The 21,653-nt window shown below is 58.3% G+C and overlaps 1 protein-coding gene across 1 annotated transcript; it reads right to left on the bottom strand.

Annotated features, from left to right (window-relative positions):
- Positions 1 to 7,105: 7,105 nt before the first annotated feature.
- PTGIR (prostaglandin I2 receptor) lies at positions 7,106 to 20,378 on the bottom strand. Its single transcript, XM_077840306.1, has 2 exons — positions 19,035 to 20,378; positions 7,106 to 8,019 (listed from the first exon to the last, which is right to left on the bottom strand). The coding sequence occupies exons 1-2, from the start codon at positions 19,884 to 19,886 to the stop codon at positions 7,789 to 7,791; spliced, it is 1,083 nt and encodes a 360-aa protein (XP_077696432.1). The 5' UTR covers positions 19,887 to 20,378; the 3' UTR covers positions 7,106 to 7,788.
- Positions 20,379 to 21,653: the final 1,275 nt, after the last annotated feature.

The following is a 21,653-nucleotide window of genomic DNA, read 5'->3' as shown; positions in this document are numbered from 1 at the left end:
GTGATGCAACCGGTTATGAAAGGAGCTTTCAGCTCCGAGCTGCTGTGGAAGCAACATCCGGGCCCGTCACAGCCCAGTTACTGCATCATCATTTCCCCCAGGCTTCCCGGCCTGGGGATAGCGCACGTGTGATTTGGGCTGCTGCTTCCTGCAGAAAATAACAAAGTCCGGGGGGGTTTGGGAGGGGGACACGACACGACCCGAGGGTCCCAGCTGGTGTCAAGGGGTCGTAGCTCCATGGGACTCAATGGGGCAAATTCCCCAACAGCTGGATCAGGGCCACTCCATTGGAGTCAATGGGGCCAAATCCCCAGCTGGGTTCAATGGGCCAGATCCCAGCTGGGGTCATTGGGTGTCGCCCCACTGGATCTAAGGGTGCAGCGCCGATTCTGTCCCCACGCTCTGTCAGATTCGAGGCTCCTGGCTGCAAAAGACAAAGGAGCCCCCCAGGAAGCATTTTCTCGCTGGCATCCCTTGGGGCTGGGCTTGCAGCTCGGATGCTTCCTGCACCGCCCGCATCTGGTCCCTGCGGCGCAGCCCCCGCGGCCGGAGGGGGCCGGTGGGAACGCACGACACGGCAGCTGGGGAAGGGTGTCGGCACCTGGCACAGGGCTCTTACTGCTGGGGCGTGTCTGTGTGGGTGTGCACACAATGCAGGATGCACAGTGCCCGCCTCGCTCTCGTCAGTAACCCCCCGCCAGCTCTCGCTCTCCCTCTCCACGCCCCCTGGGAGCCCCCCCAGAGCTGGGATCTGTATCAGTCCGTCCTTCCCACCCACTCTGGTACCTGCTCTGTGGGTGAAGGGGGAGGGCCAGCAGCCCCTCCCCATCATTCCCACCTGGCCTGTCCCCAAAGCAGGCATCGCTGGGGGCACGCCCAGGATCGCAGTGCCCCCGCACTTTGGGGAACTCATCTGCCTTCTAGGGAGCGGCAGCTCACTCCAGGCGAGGCAGGAACACCCCAGCACAGGGCCCCTTAGATCAGGGCTTGACACCCCCTTGGGCCCGGTTGAGAGACAGAAGGTGCCAGGCGCAGGGCACTGGGTTTTTCCCCTCCTCCCACCTGAACTGATGTTGTGCACAGCGCAGGTGTGCTGGGCGAGGGGGGGAAGGCAGGATTATTCTCCAGAGCAAACACTTCCTGTCTGTCCCAGCACCCAGACACTGCCGATGCCCACAGTCTGTTCCCCCCATGCTGCCTCCCGGGCTCTTGCTCCCTGACACACATACAGGCCATATTCTCCCTGGGAGAGCCCAGCTGGGTTTAATGACACAGGACCCTCCCTTGGGCAGACTCCAGTGGCCCTGAGGGGCTAAGCCCGGTCTGAGAGCAGCGCGGGGGCATTGTCCTACAGTCGCTGAGCCAGGAGCAGAGCTCTGATCAGCTGCTTTTGTCAGTGGGTAGAGCTCAGACCTCCTCCCCCTGCTCCAAAAATCCACCAGCACCTGAGCTAAAGGAAAATCCCCATCTGCTGTCAGCATTATAGGGCATATGACACACAGTTCTGAGTCTATCTAGTAGAGGGCAATTGTATATATATATATATATATTCTCTGCTCCCCTGGGACACAGCATCCGCTCCTGGGTCACCATGTCTGATGCCTCTTCTCCCTCCCTGGAAGTCTGGCTCATCCCTCTCAGGAGTGAGGTCTGAACGGCTCAGGGCTGTTGGGGTGAGCGGGGCTGGGAAGCAGCACTACCCCCGTCTCGGCCCAGTGACGTGGAAAGGGTTAAACTCTCCCCGGTGAGAAGCCCCGGTTTAGGATGCTGGGGAGCAGTTCCCGAACCCCGGTCAGTCCCCGTCAGTCCCTTTCCAGGGGCTCCGATCGATGTTAAAGACACGTGGCCGACGCCTTTATCTTCCTTCCTAATAATAGCTCCTTTGATTATTAACTCGGAAAGAATGTCAGGTCCCGTGTGCGTTCTCGCCCCGTATCCCCTTGGACTGGATTTGTGTCTGCGCTTGGCTCTGGCAGCTGAGCGGCCCTGGCCAATTTCACTGTCTCCCTCCGATCAGCTTGCCTTTAAGGGAGCGGAATCCAATCACTAGCCATTTGTGAAAATGGTGGCCCAGGGCCTGCTGCCCGCTCGGATGGTGCTGGCGCAAGGCGGGCTGGCTCGCCACACCCGTTCCCTGCTGGTGCACGGTCCGTGGGCATCCGTGACAGCTCGGCCTCGTCTGTTCTCTGCCCTGGGGGACACACAAGTTCAGCCTCCTGCAAACCGAAATGCTTTAGTCTAACTAAAGTCACCAGGTTCAACATAGGGACAGCGCTTGGGTTAGACAGGAGGTCAGCCGAGATCAGGAGGGGCCCGACAAATTTTCGAATGGAGGTACGGACCCCTTTGGAAATCTTGGACACAGTCTGCGGACCCCCAAGGGCCCAGTCCACCGATCACTAATTGAAAACCACTGGCCAAGGCACTGACGATCTAATGCTAGATGATTTACTTCTTCTTCCTAGCCTTAGACTTTATGGATCTAGGAAACTAAGGGTGCGATTTTCAACAGGTTTAGTTAATCAGAAGCAATCCTGTGCGTAGCACAATGCACTCCCGAGGCTCTTACATCTGTTTAGCGTGAGCCCTGCTCTGCACCCGGTATCGCTATGTGGGTTAGGGGTGTGATGCTTTTACCGATAACATAATACTGGGATAAGCATTCGTGTAGGAGCAGGTGCACCGGTAGAAAAGCTGCCTTCCCAGCCATTCTGAAAAATCGGGGGGGAAAGAAAGCATTTCCGGGCAAAATGAAAATGATTTTTTTCCCCAAAAAATGTCAGGGAATTGGAAATGTTTAAAAATATTATTTAATAGATTCATCGAGTCCACGGCCAGAAGGTCCATTGTCTGCCCCCCAGAGAACAGCCCACAGTCATTCCCAGAGCAGATTTTTTAGAAAGATTATTGGAGTATTGAGTCCAGTTTTGTTCCCCCCACTACAGAAGGGATGTGGACAAATTGGAGAGAGTCCAGCAGAGGGCAACGAAAATGATCAGGGGGCTGGAGCACATGATTTACGAGGAGAGGCTGAGAGAACTGGGGTTATTTAGTCTGCAGAAGAGAAGAGTGAGGGGGGATTTGATAGCAGCCTTCAACTACCTGAAAGGGGGGGTCCAAAGAGGATGGAGCTCGGCTGTTCTCAATGGTGGTAGATGACAGAACAAGGAGCAATGGTCTCAAGTTGCAGGGGGGGAGGTCTAGGTTGGATACTAGGAAACACTATTTCACTAGGAGGGGGGTGAAGCACTGGAATGGGTTCCCTAGGGGGGTGGTGGAATCTCCATCCTTCGAGGTTTTTAAGGCCTGGCTTGACAAAGCCCTGGCTGGGATGATTTAGTTGAGGTTGGTCCTGTTTTGAGCAGGGGGTTGGACTAGATACCTCCTGAGGGCTCTTCCAACCCTGATCTTCTATGATTCTATGAAACACAGCCAACCGGGACTTAAAAGCTGTCTATGCTGGAGAATCCACCATGACCCTTGGTCAATTGTTCCAACAGTTAATTACTCTCATCATTAAATATTGACACCTTATTTCTGGTCTGAATTTGTCTGGCTTCCACTTCCAGCCATCGGATCATGTTAGACCTTCCTCTGCTAGGCTGAAGAGCCCACTACTAAATATTTGTTCCCTACGTCGGTACGGCTAGACAGGGAACCAGTCACCCCTGACTTGACTCTTTGTGGCTCTTCTCTGACCTCTCTCCTATTGATCAAAATCCTTCCTGAATTGTGGGCACCAGAACTGGACACAGGATCCCAGCAGCGGTATCTCCAGCGACAAACACAGAGGTAAAATAACCTCTCCATTCCTCCTCCAGATTCCCCTGTTTATACAGCCCAGGATCACGTAGGCTCTTTCGGCCCCAGCATCACACTGGGAGCTCCTGTTCAGCTGATTATCCACCAGGACCCCCTGATGTTTTTCAGACTCACTGCTTCCCAGGAGATAGTCCCCCATCCACTAAGTACAGCCTGTGTTTGTTGTTCCTAGATGTCTACATTTAGAGATATTAAACACAGGTTGTTTGCTTGCACCCAGCTTCGCTAGCGATCCAGATCACTCTGTATCAGTGACTCGTCCTCTTCACTGTTTACCACGTCCTCGATTTTTGTGTCATCCTCAAACTTTACCGGTGGTCAGCTTTGGGGTCAAATGAACTGGCACTGTTAGATTTTGAGCATTTTTTAAAAACATTTTTTGTTACATTTTCTAACTAAAACTAACGGCCATTTGGAACCAAAAAGTCATTTTAAATGCTCAAAAGACCTCAAAACATTTTGATTTTTTTCGGAATGTTATTCGTTTTGGTTCAAGAGTTTTTTTCGACGAGAGCAATTCAGCCAAACAACGCAACTTTGCAAGAAAGAAAGAAAGAATGAAATCTTTCAACTGACCCAAATCTGCAGGTGTTTTGCTGGGGAGAGAAATGAGCCAGAATGTCTACGGAATAATCTAACAACCTGCCGGGCACACCCACAGCCATCCACACACACATGGCCGCTCTCACTAGCTTCTGGCGGCTTCTGCAAGCCGGTGGGCGCCCCCAGAGGACTCATAAACAAGTTAAAAAGGATCCCACCTGATTTCTGTGCACCCACTCTCCTATACATGGCACTTGGCAACTAGCTCTAACTCCATTAAACTGGAAACCTGTTCACAGCCCAACCGGCAGGGGGAGATAAGGAACCCCAGGCATTAATACGGGTCTATTGGCATCGTATCCAATTATTAAAGGCATCTCAGCTGCATAATTTCCCTTGGTGCCCCCATGCACTGGGGTGACGGGGGGAATATAATGCCCGGCCCCCCCCCAGGCCTGCCTCTTTTCTGCAGCTCTCCAAGAGGAGTCTAGTGGGAGCGGCGATTAATCTCACGTTATCACGGGTCCAGGTCTCCTTTTAACCAGCCTTCACCTGCTCACAAAGCCCAGTGTCCACCCCGCACCTCGGCCTCGCCTGGTCTCTGTCTGCGGCCCCGATCTGCGGAGGTATTCAGAGGCAACTGCTTTCTATGGCACTTAGGAGCCAAACGTCTTTTGCAGTTCTGAGAACTGAAAGGTTTTGCTCTAGCTAAAGTCCTTGGGTTTGATATTTGGGTGGCGTTTCATGCCCGGGGACGCACCCAACGATCAGGGGGTCACTTCTGGCCTGCAGCGCTCTGACCCTCGACTCCGCCACGATCGGACCGTCCCGAAGCAGCAGGAAGTTCTACCGCCAAGAGTGAGGGTTTTTAACGCTACGAGTGTGGGGGGAAAGTCAGTTGGGTGTAGCTACTTCAGTGTCAGGGATGCAATGAGACCTTCCAGCCTTGGGACATGCACTCCGGCTGTCCCAGGCTTTAGAGACGTTTTTATTCTTATTATTTATAGTTTTCATTCATTTTTCCAAATACAACACATGCCGAAATACCAAAGTCCTCATAAAAGTTCTTTATAGACTGGATATTTGAAGCATCTGACACCGTGCCTTTAATTAATTTCATTTATTTATTACAGTCACAACTAAAGGCCCTGATCTGTGCCAGGCTCTGCAGAGCCACAAATCGGCTGAGATCGGGGCCCCGTCACGCCGGGCACTGCCCAGAGACACAGTGACTGAGATCAGTGCTGCCCAGACACACAGTGTCTGAGATCGGGGCCCCCTCACGCCGAGCGCTGCCCAGACACACAGTGACCGAGATCAAGGCCCCGTTGGGCCGGGCGCTGCCCAGACACACCGTGACCGAGATCAGGGCCCCGTCACACCGGGCGCTACATGGTAACTGAGGTAGAGCAAGTTGGAGGTGGGGAGGGAAGGTGTTAATTGGCCATGTGTTATTATTTCCTTTATTGATTACTACAGTGTATTGGGGGTGGTTGCATGTGTGCTTCTGCCCTCTCCTGGATACAATCAGAACTGCTCCTGTGTGTCACAGACCCCTCTACAGCTTTCTGCTAACGGAGATTCCCCTTTGCCTCCTGGCCGGTGGGGAAGCAGGGCAGAAGCTGGGTTCTGTCCACGCTGAGTGATGCTGCGACCCACCCGAATTCCTAGGCAGTGATTTGCTCCGTCCAGTGACCTCACATTTGCATGGCACTTGTTCAAACACAGATCAAAGCACGGCCCCCTCCATCCCACCCCTGAACAAGTGGCTTGAGATCTCAGTGAGACGAGACAAGCCACAGGCCGGGGGTGGGGGCAGGGGGCGGGGAACAGCTGCTGTGTGGGGCTGAGCAGCCCAGGAAAGGGCGAGGCGGGCCGTGCATGGGCGTGGCAGATCTTTGCACCAGCCTGAGCCCACCGCCCAGGGAAGAGGGGGCAGCTGATGGGCTCTGCGTTCTCTGCCCCCCCCAACCCCCAAAGGCCACAGGTGCTACGGGGCAGCTCCCAGTGACCACACTCGCTAAGCCAGACCCCCAGCCCAAGGATCAGCGCCCCTGTTGCAGATCCACCAGCCCTGGGGGGGGAAGGGGGGCTGCCTCCACCACTGGGAGTGGGAGGGGGCCATGGGCCAATAGGTTTTGGGACTCTGCCCGCCGTGGGACAGCGCTGCAAATATTTAGACGGGGGGGATTAGCCAGCAGCTGCGTGGGGGAGGCTAGAGGGGGATTAATTCAGCAAAGGAACTATTTACATTGGGCTCAGTGGGCTCTGGCGTCAGCTCCGGCACCCGGATCCCAGCAGGGAGCAGAGCCAGACAGGACAGGGACAAGCCGGGGCGTCGGGGCACCAGCCAGAGGGCAGAATGGGCACAGGAGGCAGAGGAAGGGGAGGAATGGGGCAGGGAAACTGAGGCAATTGGGGGCACAAACAACCCCCAGGCCACCCCATGGCATCCAGGCATGTAGCTCTGATGATGCTCCTCAATCCCAACCCACAGCCCCCCATGTTATCCCAGCCCTGGTCTCCCCCCCACACAGAGCTCTGCCGACCGCCCTCACTCCCGACCCACAGCCCCCCCATGTTATCCCAGCCCTGGGCTCCTCCCCCACACAGCTCTGCCGACGCCCCTTAATCCCAACCCCAGCCCCCCCACGTTATCCCAGCCCTGGGCTCCCCCACAGCTCTGCCAACGCTCCCCACTCCCACACACTCTAATACAAATAGACGACTGGGAAGCGCCTCTGTTAAATTATCTTTAATAAGGAGGATGGAGGCATTTAATTGCGAGTGCCATTAACGAGCCAGAGGCCAGACTGTGCCATTCCCACAAGGGGGGGTGCATATAGCCCAGCCACACCCAGCCATGTAATCCCTGTGCCCCTCTCCACCCCCCATTTCGATCATGCCCAGGGTATGGGGGGGAATCAGAGTCGGGATCAAAATCCCCCCTTTTCCCCATGACCTGGTATCCCCCCCACCAGGGTGCTTGGCCTCCAGCACCAGCTTCCATCTTCTGGCCTCTGGGGGGGTACGAAACGTCCTTTATACCCTACCTGGGGGGCATCCACGCCCCTCCCCCCAGGTCCCTCTGCCCCACACCGGGAGGGGCGTCTCCCCCGCTTGGCCCCCTTAGCTCATGCTCTGTCCTGTCTCGCACCGCCACCGCTCCTCCAGTCACGGCCCCACCCAGCCGGGTGCCCTGGGTCTCCCCTTCATCCTCTGTAGCAGGTGGGTGGGGTTGGGGACGGAGAGTCCCAGGTGCCCACTGGGCCCCCTTGCCCAGCGATGTCATGGTGCCCACAGCAGGGCCCGTGGCAGGGCTCCTGGAGGTGTCCGTGGTGCCCACCGCAGGGCCCGTGGCTGGTGCTCGGTGCCCACGGTGCAGGGCCTGGCGGTGCCCGCATGGTGCCCGGGGCCCACGTCTCAGCAGGAGAAGTTGGCCTGGAAGGGGACGCTGTCCAGCCTGCAGGACTCCGGGCTCCGGCGCCCGGCCCAGGGCCAGCAAAGCAGCGTGCGCAGGCTCCGGAAGACGGCCTTACGGAACAGGATGAAGATCCAGGGGTCCAGGATGGGGTTGAGGGCGCTGAAGCGAAAGGCTACCATGTCGCCCTTCTCGTAGCCGTCCGGGGCCAGGCCGCCGATGTAGGCACGGATCTGGGGGGAGAGGGGAGGTTACAGCCACTGCCCGTGGGGGTGTGGGGAGGATGATGTTAGAAGAGGCTACAAGGTGGGATGGAGCTGAGGAGGGGATGCAAAGCAGGAGGGGCCAGGGGCCTTTCGGGGCCCTGCGGGGGGGTATTCAGCTCTGGGACCTTTTAAGCCCCCTGGAGCTGGGGATAAAACCCAGGAGTCCTGGCTCCCAGCCCCTCAGCTCTAACCAGTAGACCTCACTCCCCTCCCTGGAGCTGGGGATAGAACCCAGGAATCCTGGCTCCCAGCCCCCCATCTCTAACCAGTAGCCCCCACTTTTCCCAGAGCCACCAGGGGGCACTGTCAGGAGTGTCCCCAGCTGCTGCCCCCTGTGGGTGCCTGTGTGCTTAGGCTCTCTGCTCTCTAGCTGCATGTGATGGGGCGGGGGCGGGGGGGGTTACAACCCCTCTCCAAAAAAACTGGGGCCATATTACCCTCCAGTGACTGGTCTGCCCGAGGAACAGAGTCTGCTACAGCTGCTTGCTGGGGGAGCTGTTCCTTTATCTCAAGCAGCAGAGCATCTGCTGAAAGCCCCAGGCTCAAACAAGACTGGATTTACCCCCTACCCCAAGGCTCCGCCCCCTTGCTCTGGCTCCTCCTCCTCCTGGCAGAGGCAGGGGCTCCCGTCTCCTCCCAGTGCTCACCCCAGCAGCTGGGGTGTCTCTCCTTGCAGGGAGAGGGGGCTGGGCCCAGTGCGCTCCTCTCCTCCTTCCCCACACAGAGCACTGGGGCTGGGAATTAGCACCGGGGTGCACAGGGCAGCTCCCCCTCGGAGCAATCGGCTCAGGCTCTCTGCAAACCCCAGCAGCGTCGCTGCACCGTTTACACCTGTGTCACATTGCAGAGCCTTTCTCGCCAACCCCACGGTCTGGAAACACCTGTTTAAATATTTTTATTGGCCCTGGGATCAGGAGAATCCAGGAGCTGGGGCCCTGGGCGTGGCCTTATCTGGCCCTGACTTCAAACCCCCCAGAGACCCAAGCCAGCTCACTGATCAATCTGAAGGAGGGATTCACAGATTTCAAGGCCAGAAGGGTCCATTGTGATCATCTAGAACGACCCCCTGTATGACACAGACCAGGGAATGGCTGCACAATAATCCCTAGAGCAGATCTCTTTGACACCCAGCCCACCTTGATTTAATCCTTGTCAGTGCCAGGGAATCCACCACAACCCTGTTCCCAGGGTTAATGACTCTCACCGTTAAAAACTGACCCCGTATTTCTGGTCTGAATTTGTCCCTCTTCAACTATCAGCCATCGGATCGTGTTTGACCTTCCTCTGCTAGACTGAAGAGCCCATTATTCGATATTTGTTCCCTACGTCAGTACGGATAGCCTGGGATCAAGTCCCCACTTCACTTTCTCTTTGTTAAACTAAATACATCAAGCTCCTTGCATCTCTCACTACGAGGCAGGTTTTCTAACCCTCTGATCATTCTCGTGGCTCTTCTCTGATCCCTCTCCAATTTATCAATGTCCTCCTTGAATTGTGGGCCCCAGAACTGGACACAGGATCCCAGCAGTGGTCACGCCAGGGCCAAACATGGAGGGAAAATCACCTCTCTGCTCCTACCCGCTACTCCCCTGTTCATACACCCCAGGATCACATTAACTCTTTCGGCCCCGGCGCCACACTGGGAGTTCCCGTGCTGCTGATTCTCCACCATGACCCCCAAATGTTTTTAAGAGTCGCTGCTTCCCCCCATCCCCCCCATAAGTGCGGCTGACATTCTCTGTTCCCAGATCAATACAGTCACATTTATCCTGGTTAAAACCCGTATTGTCAGCCTGCGCCCAGTGACCCAGATCGCTCTGTGCCTGTGATCCCCATTTGGGTGCCCTCTGCAAACTTTATCAGGGAGGATTTCATGGTTTATTTCAGGCCATCGATAACCAAGTTAAGCAGCGAGGGGCCAGGAACTGATCCCTGCGGGACCCCACTGGAAACATCCCACGGACAGTTCCATTTGGCGACCCCTCTGCAGGCTTTGAATCCGTTTAACGTGGGCCAGTTTGTCGTGTGGCCCCAAGTCAGAGATGGGGCAGGGGAGGCCGCCCACTGCTTTGGGTCTGTCAATGATCAGAGCCCGGGTCCAATGAGCCAACTATCCCGCTCCTGACCCTTGTGCCTGGCTGCTGTTTCCACCCCATGGAGCGGCCTTGCCGGGCCGTGATACCCCACCCCTTCACTGGAGGCTATTTCTGGCCCATCCTAGCCTCTCGGTGCTGGAGTACATGCAGGCTCCCCGCTCCTCACCCACGGGGCCCCCCCAGAGCAGGGTCCAGCCTCAGGGGGCCCATTCACACCTCAGCACAGCTCCCGACATTATCCTCCTTCCAGCAGACGTGGGGTGAAGGGGGGGGGACATGTCAGGCTCTGCACTTGGAGGGGGGCCAGGAGATCTGGGCTCTGTCTGCATAACCCCCCCCCACACACACACACACACATTGGGCAATAGCTGCCCTCGCTGGTGGTGGATAGATCCTCACGTGTAACCCGGGCCGGGGGGGGCCTTGGACAGCTGTTAGCAGATTATGGTGATGAACACTCTGGGTTAGCCAGGATTAATGGCAACAGGATCAGCTGAGAAGGGGGGGCTGAGGCCCCGGGGCACCCAGGAGCACAAGCAGATAGGGTCAGTGAGTCCACAAAGCACCCGGTGAGAAGCAGGCAGGGAAACTGAGGCACGGGGAGCTGTAACACCCCCCCCCCACCGCAAGGCCAGTGGTGAGGCTGCCTCCCAAGGCTACACACTTCTGTGCTCCACCCTTGCTAGATCAGGCCAGGGGCCACGGAGCCCAGTATCCCGTCCCCGACACCAGCTAGCCCACAAGCAGACAGCCCCCTAGCAGACAATGATGGGATAACCTAAGCCCAGGGGAAGTTACCCCTCTGCCCCTTGCACTTTCCCCTCCCCCCTCTTTATTCATGGCCTCTCCCAGGTGCGTATTAATCAAGCTGGACCCTTAAAGCCCCGGGGGGGAAGGAGGGAGGGAAGGATGGAAAGAAGCATCCCCCCACTCCTCCCCAGAGCCAGGAGCATCCCCCAGGTGTGCTGGCAGCCATGCCCCGGCGCTGGGCGAGAGCCAGCACCCAGCACGGAGGGGAGGCACTTGCTGGGGACCCTCTGCACCCCTGTGCTGTCAGTGCCCCCCCAGCCCTGGCAGGATCATCCCCTGCCAGGCCCCTCCACTCAGCCACGAATAGCTCCCTGCGCCGTCAGCGCTTCCTGCCCTGTGGGGAGCACCCCGGCTGGGCCCGAGGACTCGTTCCCAGGCCCAGCCCCCTCGGTTTCCACCGAGACCACTCATGCAAACTGGGGCTGAGCCATGCCGTGATTCCCCAGCACCTGCCCGGCTGCACCACGCTCCCCCCCAGGCTCATCCAGGGGGTGCCCCAAAGATTCTACCCTCTCCTCCCATCGAGCGGGGTCCCCCACAGCAACAAGGACCCAGCCACTGGGGGGTGGGGGGGAGGGGTAACCAGGGTCTCTATGGGACTGGTGGCTATCGCCAGGGGAAAAGAGTGGAAACGATCCCCGGCACTTGCTAACGATCCCCGGCACTTGCCCTTTGTGCCTCAAAGGGCGCCTTTGAAAACCATCCCTTGTACAGCCCCTGGTTCTTGTTTGTGTCAGGCTGCCCGGGAAGGCCGACCCGGCTGCAGGGAGACCCCCTCGCCCACCCTGGGGTGAATCCAGAGTCGTTCCATGGAGCGGCATGGGGGCGGACACAGGATAAATTGGATCCCAGGCAGGCCGGAGGGCATTCCCTGGGGAGGTAACTGACTAGTCTTCAAAAAATGCCACTCAACTGAAAGGGGGGAGGGGGTTGAGTGTGGAAGGGGGGCGGGGAGTCCCAGATCCCGGCCCGCTGGGAACACTGAGTGCTAAACAGCTCGCAGAGGCGAGCAGACGCAAGCATCCATATCACTCAGGGCAACATCCTAGGAGAGGAAACAGCCTCATCACAGGGGCGAGAGGGACCGGGGCATGGGAGGAAGGAGATTACTGCCTTGGAACCATAAACCCTAACCGGGGAAAGGGACTGAATGGAGAACTCAACCCTTATCTGCAGGCCCCTTCCACACAGGCTCCCAGCACGGCAGCAGCTTCCCCCGCTCGCCCGTGGGGAGAGAGACAGGAAGGCTTCTGGGGGCGTTCACCACCAGGGTGCCTTGCTTTACCCCAGCTGGGGATCTGGCCCATTGGTTCCAGATTTACACCACAATCTACGAATAACAGGGGAGACAGACAGAGGAGGGAGCAGAAGGCAACAATGGGCAGAGACTCCATCAGGTGGAGTCTTGCCACCAAGATCAGCTGACTCTGTCTAAAAGCTCCTCTCTAGCTTGACCACCAGATATGGCCTGAGCGGGACTCGCAGGAGATGGGCGCCTGGACAGGACTTTCATAGCATTTAAGTCCAGAAGAGACCCTAGATCTTCCATTCGCAGTCCCTCTAGGACTCCAGATGCCCCAACATATATCCCATTTTCTCCCTCCTCCTGCTTAACACATCCCTGTTAAATTTAATGCCAGGCCCCTCGTTAAATTCAATGGGCGGACAGCTCCCATCCGTCCCCAGCCAAATTCCCTTCTTAAGAAGCGGCGGATTGTAAATAAACATCCCTTTCTTTGCCATCAGAGCAGAAACTGGCCAGAAATGGACTCTCGAGAGACCTGAAACTGACCGATTCTCATGGCGCTGGCTGAGGAAAAACGAGAAGAAAATCCAACAATGAAAGAACAGAAGTGGTGAGAAAAGGGCTGTTGGTTCGGGGGGTCGGGGGAGGGGACGGGGGGACGGTTCTAACTGGACTGTCTGTGAAAGTTTCATGACTTTTGACCAAGTGATTTTGTTTGTTTCTTTCTTTTAAGGACAGGGCCACAACCCGGATCTCTGACAACAGGGTGTGAACGGGCAGTAATCAGGAATCAGGACAGGCCCCATGTCAATCCAGAACGGCCCACTGAAGGCGAAGGATATAGACCAGTGTAAATCAGAAATCAAGGCACTGAAACCAGCAGGCCTAATTCTCTTCTCCCGGGGGCGCAGCTCAGGAGTGACTCCGCTGAAATCAGTGGAGTTGCAGTTCAGGTCTCTTGATGCCTGCTCATGTCCTTTGTAAGGAAGAGGGTGATTCATGCCCCAGGGAGAGCGCAGATGGACACCCCACGTGATCGATGGTGAAAGAGAAACAGAGCAGAACATGGCTGCAAAGGAAATGGTATCTCAACCTCCCTCCGTCAGCCGCTGCTCTCAGTCACCCCAAGGTAAAACCCAAGGAAATCAGTGACACTCGAGTGATACAGAAGAACGGGGAGTAAGACCAGAATCAGGCCCAGAGGCTGCAGAACGGGAGAAGAAGCCAGTGCGTGTGGCCAGGAAGCGTCACTTGCACCAACGCGAATGTGCAAGGGGAATGCAACGTGCACGCTGGGGGGCGGAAGCGAAGCAAGGACAACAACCAGAAAGGAGGGAATCAAATTAAGTTGCTCGTACACAGATGCACGCACGTGCACACGTACACCCCTGCCCGTCCAGATGCACAAACACACGGGGATGCACAAACACACACGGGGATGCACAAACACACACGGGGATGCACAAACACACGTACACCCCCACCCGTCCAGATGCACAAACACACACGGGGATGCACAAACACACGTACACCCCCACCCGTCCAGATGCACAAACACACACGGGGATGCACAAACACACGTACACCCCCACCCGTCCAGATGCACAAACACACACGGGGATGCACAAACACACGTACACCCCCGCCCGTCCAGATGCACAAACACACACGGGGATGCACAAACACACACGGGGATGCACAAACACACGTACACCCCCACCCGTCCAGATGCACAAACACACACGGGGATGCACAAACACACGTACACCCCCGCCCGTCCAGATGCACAAACACACACGGGGATGCACAAACACACGTACACCCCCGCCCGTCCAGATGCACAAACACACACGGGGATGCACAAACACACACGGGGATGCACAAACACACGTACACCCCCACCCGTCCAGATGCACAAACACACACGGGGATGCACAAACACACGTACACCCCCACCCGTCCAGATGCACAAACACACACGGGGATGCACAAACACACACGGGGATGCACAAACACACGTACACCCCCACCCGTCCAGATGCACAAACACACACGGGGATGCACGAACACACCCGCACATGCACACGCATACCCCCGCTCACTCACGCAGGGGGCGTATTTCTTCTCCGCCCTGCACCTCGCAAACCAGTGCAAAACGAGTGTGAAATGCTGCCCAGCCAATCTGGGGTTCGCTCTTGACCCTCACCTTGCCCAAGTGCGGATGGCAGGGGAAAGTCACCCCTAGCAAACTCAGGTCTGGTTAAAAACACCTGAAAGGAGGTTTTTAAAAACCGTGTAGTTGGCTGCCGACTGCCATTCAGCGGATTCTCTGACCGGAGAAACTAGAGGGGCTGATTTTAGTTGGGCATCACTGCACGGGGGTCAGCGGGTGACCCCCTCATTTGCACCCAGTGGGAGCAAAAAGGAGAATAGGGGCGCAGCTCCCCCATTGCTCACCCCGCGGGCGTGGAAGGAGGGCCCTGGTGGCCTAGATGTGACCAGCCTCAGGCCCTCTGGTCCTCGCCCTCTCTATTTAAAGGCTCAGCCTGGAAAGGCAAGTAAACGAATGGTTGAGAGGCTGTAATTTATAGCCCCGGGAGGAAAAGTGAACCCAAGGAGGAAAGGATGAATCACGCTGGGAGAGATGGGAGAGACAGGCAGGTGCGTGCACGTTGGGGGTTCCCGACATGCCAAGGCGGGCAGAGCAGAGGCCCCAATCCCAGTAGTTATTGGGCCAGAGCGGGGTCAATCTACATAGCTCAGAGGACTCCAGAGGCGCTAAGGCTGGGGATCGGGCCCGCCGTGGGCTTGTTGGTGTTGGCAGAGCTCCAGGAGCCAGCCGGGGGAAGCGATAGGAAGGAAAGGCAATATTGAAACAGGTGAAGGAAACATGGCGTGGGGCCAGCCAACAGGCACTGTCAGCGCCGGGCGGGCCATAAGCAGGGCGGGTTTGGAAGGACGGTGAGCGTGTTGGGAGCCGCATTCAGTGAGACGCCCCACGGCAGCGTTTGCTCAAGGCGGCGTGGGATCCCATGAGCTGCCGGGACCACAGCAAACCCTGTAACAAGCCCACAGCCCTTCCTGGCTACAGAGCCACTGCAGCCGATCAGACCAGCTTCTAAAGCCCAAATGTCCGGTACCTGAGTTACAGGGAAATCACCATCAGCTGGGTGCAGTACCGGGGCTATGACACATGGATGAACAGTTCTGATTTCCTCCACTAGGAGGCAACAGTGATATCACACACACTCACATGGAAGGGGTTGGACTTTGTAACTAACATGGATGGGGTAGTACTTTATACTAACGTGCCATCTCTTAGCCCAGAGCCCTCACTCACTTTGTAAAGGTCGGGGGCCCCACTCCTCTTGCCATCTCCGTTTCATAAATAGGGGGAGCCATGGCATGGCATGGGGAACTGACCTGCCGAAAACCACCCAGCAGAGCCGGGAACAGAACCCAGGAGTCCTGACTCCCAGCCCCCCGATCTAACCTCTAGTCCTCACTCTCCTTGAGCTGGGGATAGAACCCAGGAGTCCTGGCTCCTGGCCCTCCCTGCTCTAACCCCTAGACCCCACTCCCCTCCCAGAGCTAGGGACGGAACCCAGACCTGTGCTGCATGTACTAGACCAGAATTTCTCAACCCAGGGGTCGTGACTCAGAACACATCAAAGGGTCACAAGGCTCTGGGGGGCTATTTGCAGAGCTCACCCCACCCGCAGGCACCCCAGAGATTGCAACGCCCAGAGCGGGCAGCCGAGCCCAGCCAGCTCCATGGGACGGGAGCCCCAGGAGCTGCAGCTGTGGTCTGCCCAGTGCACTGCGTGTATATGTAACAAACATTTTGCCAGGTGATTTCTGCACTAAAGCGATGTACGGGATCGCGACAGGCCAGCGAGGCTGGGAACTGCTGTTCCAACCCGCACGCTGCTCCCGCACGCCTTGCAGCTCTCTGCCAGCCAGGCTCCTCGCCTTCCCACCCCAATGTTGGTTTAACAATCAGGGAACAATAAGCAGCTTGTTGGCCCCGTAATCACCCCCAGGATTTGCTTTTCTGATTGTTAAACGAGGAGCACAGCAGGATTTGAAGCCCTAGATCCGGTGGGCAAGGAGAGCCTATGCCAGGACACTGGCCCCAACACTCACTCCTGGATCCAGTGTGCAACGGTGGCCTGCAGCCTCCCCCATGAGCGTGACCCTGATATGGGCCCCCTCAGCACCCCACAGGAGCGGCCACTGAAATCGGTGGAGTTAAGGAGGGGATCAGGCCCGTATCCTCCACCCCTCAAGAGCTGGGAGGGGGCAGCAACCCTGCCCACCACACACACACACTTTCCCGCCCCTGACTCTCATCCCCCAAACCAGCACACAGGCCTTCACCCTAGGGGCTGCACTGGTGCATTCTGGGATCCCAGCTGCACCCAGGCCCAAGGGATTTGGGGGTCCTAGCCCCAGAGAGACGCACTGCATTGTGGGAGAGGCTAGTGGAGCTGAATTTAAGCCCAGCCACACTTGGGAAACCCTGGCAGGTGGCATGAGCTCGGCGGGGCCCGAGCTAAAGGCCTGGTCCCCAACACCCGGGACACCTGCCCCACAGGGGCGGCTGTGCTGGTGTCACAAAATCCCGACGTCCCTGGAAACTTCTTCTTGCAACCGCTTGGTTCTTAGTGGAGATGGGACTTTCTTCCCCAAGCCCACAGCTGTTTGCGGTAACATTTCAATAGAACAGATCAGGAAAATACTCCAGGTTTCCCCTTCCCCCTGCTGGATTTTAAACAACTCCCCCCTCCCTCTTTTGCACCTGAAATCTCCGATCCTTTCCCCCTGCGGATCACAGAATCACCCCCACCACCCCAGAAAGGCTCATGCCAAGATGTAAATCCTGATCTCCGGCCATTTTGCTGATACGCAGCAGGGAGTCTCAGCTGCCTGGAATCTGCCCCCACCATGTATTCCCAGGAAAGAGAAGGAGCAGGAGCAAAGTGGTCAGTGCAGGTGGCTGCATCTTAAGGGCCTCACATGGGAGAGAACCACGGCATCTGCCCCATGCCACTTAGAAGGATCACAGCCCAGCCACCCTTCACCTGCAGGGTGACAAAGAAAACTTCCCATAGCGTGACTTGCGGCTGCGAGGTCTGCCTGAGTCTGCAGGCAGCCTGAGCCGCTGGCTCCAAGAGGGGTGAACAGCTCTAGCATCAATTTGCTCACTGGGTGTTAACCCTGGAGTCTAATGAGGACACTCCAATGGGTCTGACGCTCCCTGCTTCAAGCAATCTGGGCTGTCAATATTTATGGGTCTGCCTTCTCTCACAGCTCCTCAACTGCAGACACATGCAAAAAATCTTAATTCAAGGCATCCATCCATCCATCCGCAGTATTATCAATCAGCCATCCATCATATCCCCTCTGTTTGTACCTTGGTGGACAAATACACTTAGCAAGAGACAGACAGACAGAGAGGTGTATATGGGGGAGGATATATCTAGGCAGCTAGATAAATGAATGTAGTGACACACAGAGGGATGGATGGGCGTGCAGAAGGACAGCTACCGTGCCCCGCCCCAGAAGTGGCTGCATTGCAGTGCTGGGGTGGTGGATTCCTGGTTTTATGAAGAGCTCATGAGGGTCCCTCCCCAGTTTCCTGCTGTCTACAGCACCTGCTGCTTCTTCTCTAGGGCCCGAGTCTGGGCTCAGCTCCCAGCCCCTCAGAATTCATCAGCACCCCGAGACGCTGCGGGGAGGGATGGCCATGGGCTTGAGAGGACTCCCCTGGTCATCCGCTCAGTTTTCCCGTCAGCCCAAGGGTGTTCCCCTCATTCATCTCTCCAGAGCCCTGGGGCCCTGCAGCCGGGAGCCCACAGCCTCCCTGACACCCCCTGACAGACAGACACCCCTTCCCCCCTGCATCTAGAACTTCCCTGACAACCCCTCCCCGACAGACCTACCCCTCTTGGCGCCTATCGAATTCCTGACAACCCCACTCATGACAGACCCCCCTTCCCGCCCAGGAGCCTACAGGATATCCCTGTCACACATGCACGCACACAACCTGACAACGCCCCCCACCCCCCTTCCAATGGATCCACACACACACACCCCCCAGGAGCCTACGGAATACCTCAAAAGATTCACAACCCCCTTCCCCGATGGATCCACCCCCGCAGGAGCCTCCCTGACCCACCCCCCGACCACCCAGGTCAGCCGGGGGTGGAGGGGGGGGGTAGTGTTCCATCTAGGGAGTGTGATGTGAAAAAGCCAGGAGGAGGGCAGAGAAGAGATGGGGCGAGCAGCACCTTGGGCCCATGGGCAAACAGAGCCTGGGAACTGGGCCCAGCTGTGTTTGTCTTGGCCCCGTGTCCAATCCCTGAGTCCGGCTCCCTTGGGGCGCCCAGAGTAGCTTGGAGCCTGGCCCAGCCAGCCCGGCTGGAAGGGATCGAGTCTTCAACAGCAGTGGCACGATGAGGGGCCTCAGCTGCTCTGATCCCGGGGAGTGCCTCGGCAAATACTGGGACAGCCAGCCAGGATCCTCTGCCCTGGCCAGGAGTCGCTGGCAGCCACTCATGGCCTCCCCAAGCCCACTCCCCGGACCCCAGCCCAGGAGCTCTCCCCAACCTCCCCTAGGGGCATCCTCAGCCTAATGACACACAGCCTCCCCAACCCAGGGTGTCGGACTTCCCAGTGCCCTCCAGGATCCCAAGGATTCACAGTCCCCTTCCACCCTGCTCTAACCACTAGACCCCACTCCCTTCCCAGAGCCAGGGATAGAACCCAGAAGTCCTGGCTCCCAGCCCCCCACCGCTGCTCTCACCACTCCCAGAGCAAGCACTTACCGTGAGGGGCAGGGAGCAGATGACGAAGATGATGGTCATGAGGGCCAACAGGACCAGGTGATCCACCTCTTCCTCGCCTTGGCTGAGCCAGCTTTTGCCGCGGCGCTGGGCCGGCCCCAGGGACCCGCGCCGGGCCCGCTGCTTGCGGTACATCTGGCAGAGGCTGACGATGACGGAGCCATTGCAGAGGAAGATGGCGAGGATGAGGAAGGCCATGAGGGTGGCGTAGGTGAGCGAGAAGGCGGCGGTGCCCGGCTGGCCGGATGCCATCTCCACGAAGCACCAGGTGCCAGGGCAGTATTGTTTGTGCCGCCCCACGCCCAGCAAGGGCAAGCAGCAGAAGAGGGCGCTGAAGGCGTAGACGGCCGGCAGGGCCAGCTTGGCCCAGCCGCGCCCGTTGTGCTGGGAGTAGAAGTAGGGGTGGCTGATGGCCAGGCACCGCTCCACCGCCATGGCGCAGAGGATGAGCATGGAGGCCAGGCCGAAGAAGGTCATGGCAAAGGCGAAGAGCTGGCATAGGCTCCGGCCGCCCTCCGCCAGGCCCAGCAGGGAGGCGTTGTGGGCGTAGCTGACGAAGACCACGGGGCTGAGGAAGCAGGTGCCCAGGAGGTCGGTGGCGGCCAGGCCGGTCACCAGGATGCAGAAGGCCGAGGACTTGGTGCGCAGCTCCTTGCGGTGCACGCCCAGGATGGCCAGCGCCACCACGTTGCCGGCCACGCCGGCCGAGAACATCAAGGAGCTCAGCACCGGGCTGCCGTCTTCCCGCAGCTGGGTGGTGTTGGCGCACAGGTCGGCCAGGGGCCCCAGGGAGGGCGACGCCAAGGGACCCGGGCTCTTCTGCAGGAGGAGCATCGGCAGGGGCAGGACTCCCGGGTTCGATTCCTAGCTCAGGGAGGGGAGTGGGGTCTAATGGGTGAGAGCGGCGGGTGGGGGGTGCTGGGAGTCAGGACTCCTGGGTTCTGTCCCAAGCGTGGGAGCGGAGTGGGATGGAGTAGTTAGAGCAGGGGGCAATGAGAGCCAGGACTCCTGGGGTCTACCCCTGGCTTTGGGAAGGGAGCGGGGTCCAGTGGTTTGAGCAGGGTGGGGGGCTAGGAGCCAGGACTCCTGGGTTCTATCCCCTGCTCTGGGAACGGAGCAGGGTCTAGTGGTTTGAGCAGGGTGGGGGGCTGGGAGCCAGGACTCCTGGGTTCTATCCCGGGCTCAAGGGCACCTGTAGATGAGACGCGCCCGCGTGGGACCCCCGGAGATCCGCGTCCTGCAGACGCCGCTGGCTCGGCTCAGCCCACGACTCTCCGGCAGCGTCTGGGAAGCGACTTCTGCTCCTCACCCGGCTGCGGAGCGGGGAGGAGCCGGCCCAGGGCGGGGCAGCCACTGCCCACTTGTTTCCTTTATTTGAACTGGGGGGCGGGGACCAGCTGCCAACATCAGCCCCGGGACAGCGGCCCTTGGCCCCCCGCCCGTCCTGGGCCGGGCGCACGGGGCTCGAACTGTCGCGCAGCCAGGGAGGGGGCACCCAGAGCGGGGTGGAGGGGGTGCATGGGGGGGAGAGAGGGATCGAGAGGGGTGTATGGGGGGCTAGAGGCGGTGTATGGGGGAGACAGATAGACGGGGTGTATGGGGGGAGAGAGGGGTGTGTGCCAGGGTGAAGGGGGTTTATGCGGGAGAGAGACAGAGGGGGTGTATGGGGGGAGAGCTAGATGGATGGGTGTATATGGGGAGGGAGAGACGTGGGGGAGGTATGTGGATGAAGAAATAGCTAATAACAATCCCTGGCTCTTTTCACTGGGCCTCAAAGCACTTTACAAAGGAGGTGTCATTGTCCCCATTTGATAGATGGGGAAACTGAGGCACAGGGACCTGTCCGAGGTCACCCCGCAGGCCAGTCTCCGGCGGCCCAGCCATGTTCCCGCAGCGGGGCGCCGCAGGGTCGCAGGGCCACCACCAGCCGGCCGGAGGGGAGGCGACGTGGGCGACTTGGAAGGGAGCGTGGGCCCGAAGCCACGGCCCAGAGTGGCTCTCGCAGCCTGACGCAGAAGCAGGACAAGTGATTTGAACGCCCCGCTAACGCCCTAGAGGGAGGATAGGTGGGTAACGCCGGAGAGGGGCGGATGGAGAGCGGAGAGTGTGGAAAGGGAAAGGCATTCACCGTCAGATCCCCTCTGACTCCAGACGACTGCGGGCGGGGGGAGGTCACGGCCCTCCGGACTCCCCCTTTTCTGTGTCGGGGTCGTAGTAATTCGACCCTGGAGTACGTCCCAGCCGAGCCCCAGCTGGCGTAGATCAATCCGGCTCCCTTGGAACCCGCGGGGCCAGATCTCCAGCTGGTGCAAAGGGGTGGCACCCTCGTTGCAACCAACGAGCCAGATCCCCAGCCCCTCTGCAGTCCCTTGAATAGACTAACCCTATTTACACCAGCTGAGGATTTGGCCCAGGACCCCCTTCTGTGCTCGCGTCCTGCCAATATTCCAGAGCCTGGTTTTTATCAGCAGATTACAGGAAACATCAAATGCGCCAGATCCAATTCTCCACCCTTTCCCCACAACCAACGGAGCCAGCCGGTTCTCTCCTCACAGCCCTCGCCCCACCACCCAGGGGCTGGATCAGAGCCAGCACCCTCTA

The sequence above is a fragment of the Eretmochelys imbricata genome, chromosome 23 (genome assembly GCF_965152235.1).
Source record: "Eretmochelys imbricata isolate rEreImb1 chromosome 23, rEreImb1.hap1, whole genome shotgun sequence".
In the NCBI taxonomy this organism is placed as follows: domain Eukaryota; kingdom Metazoa; phylum Chordata; order Testudines; family Cheloniidae; genus Eretmochelys; species Eretmochelys imbricata.
The sequence above is the reverse complement of the archived record's forward strand: the minus strand, read 5'-3'. Positions and strand labels throughout refer to the sequence as shown.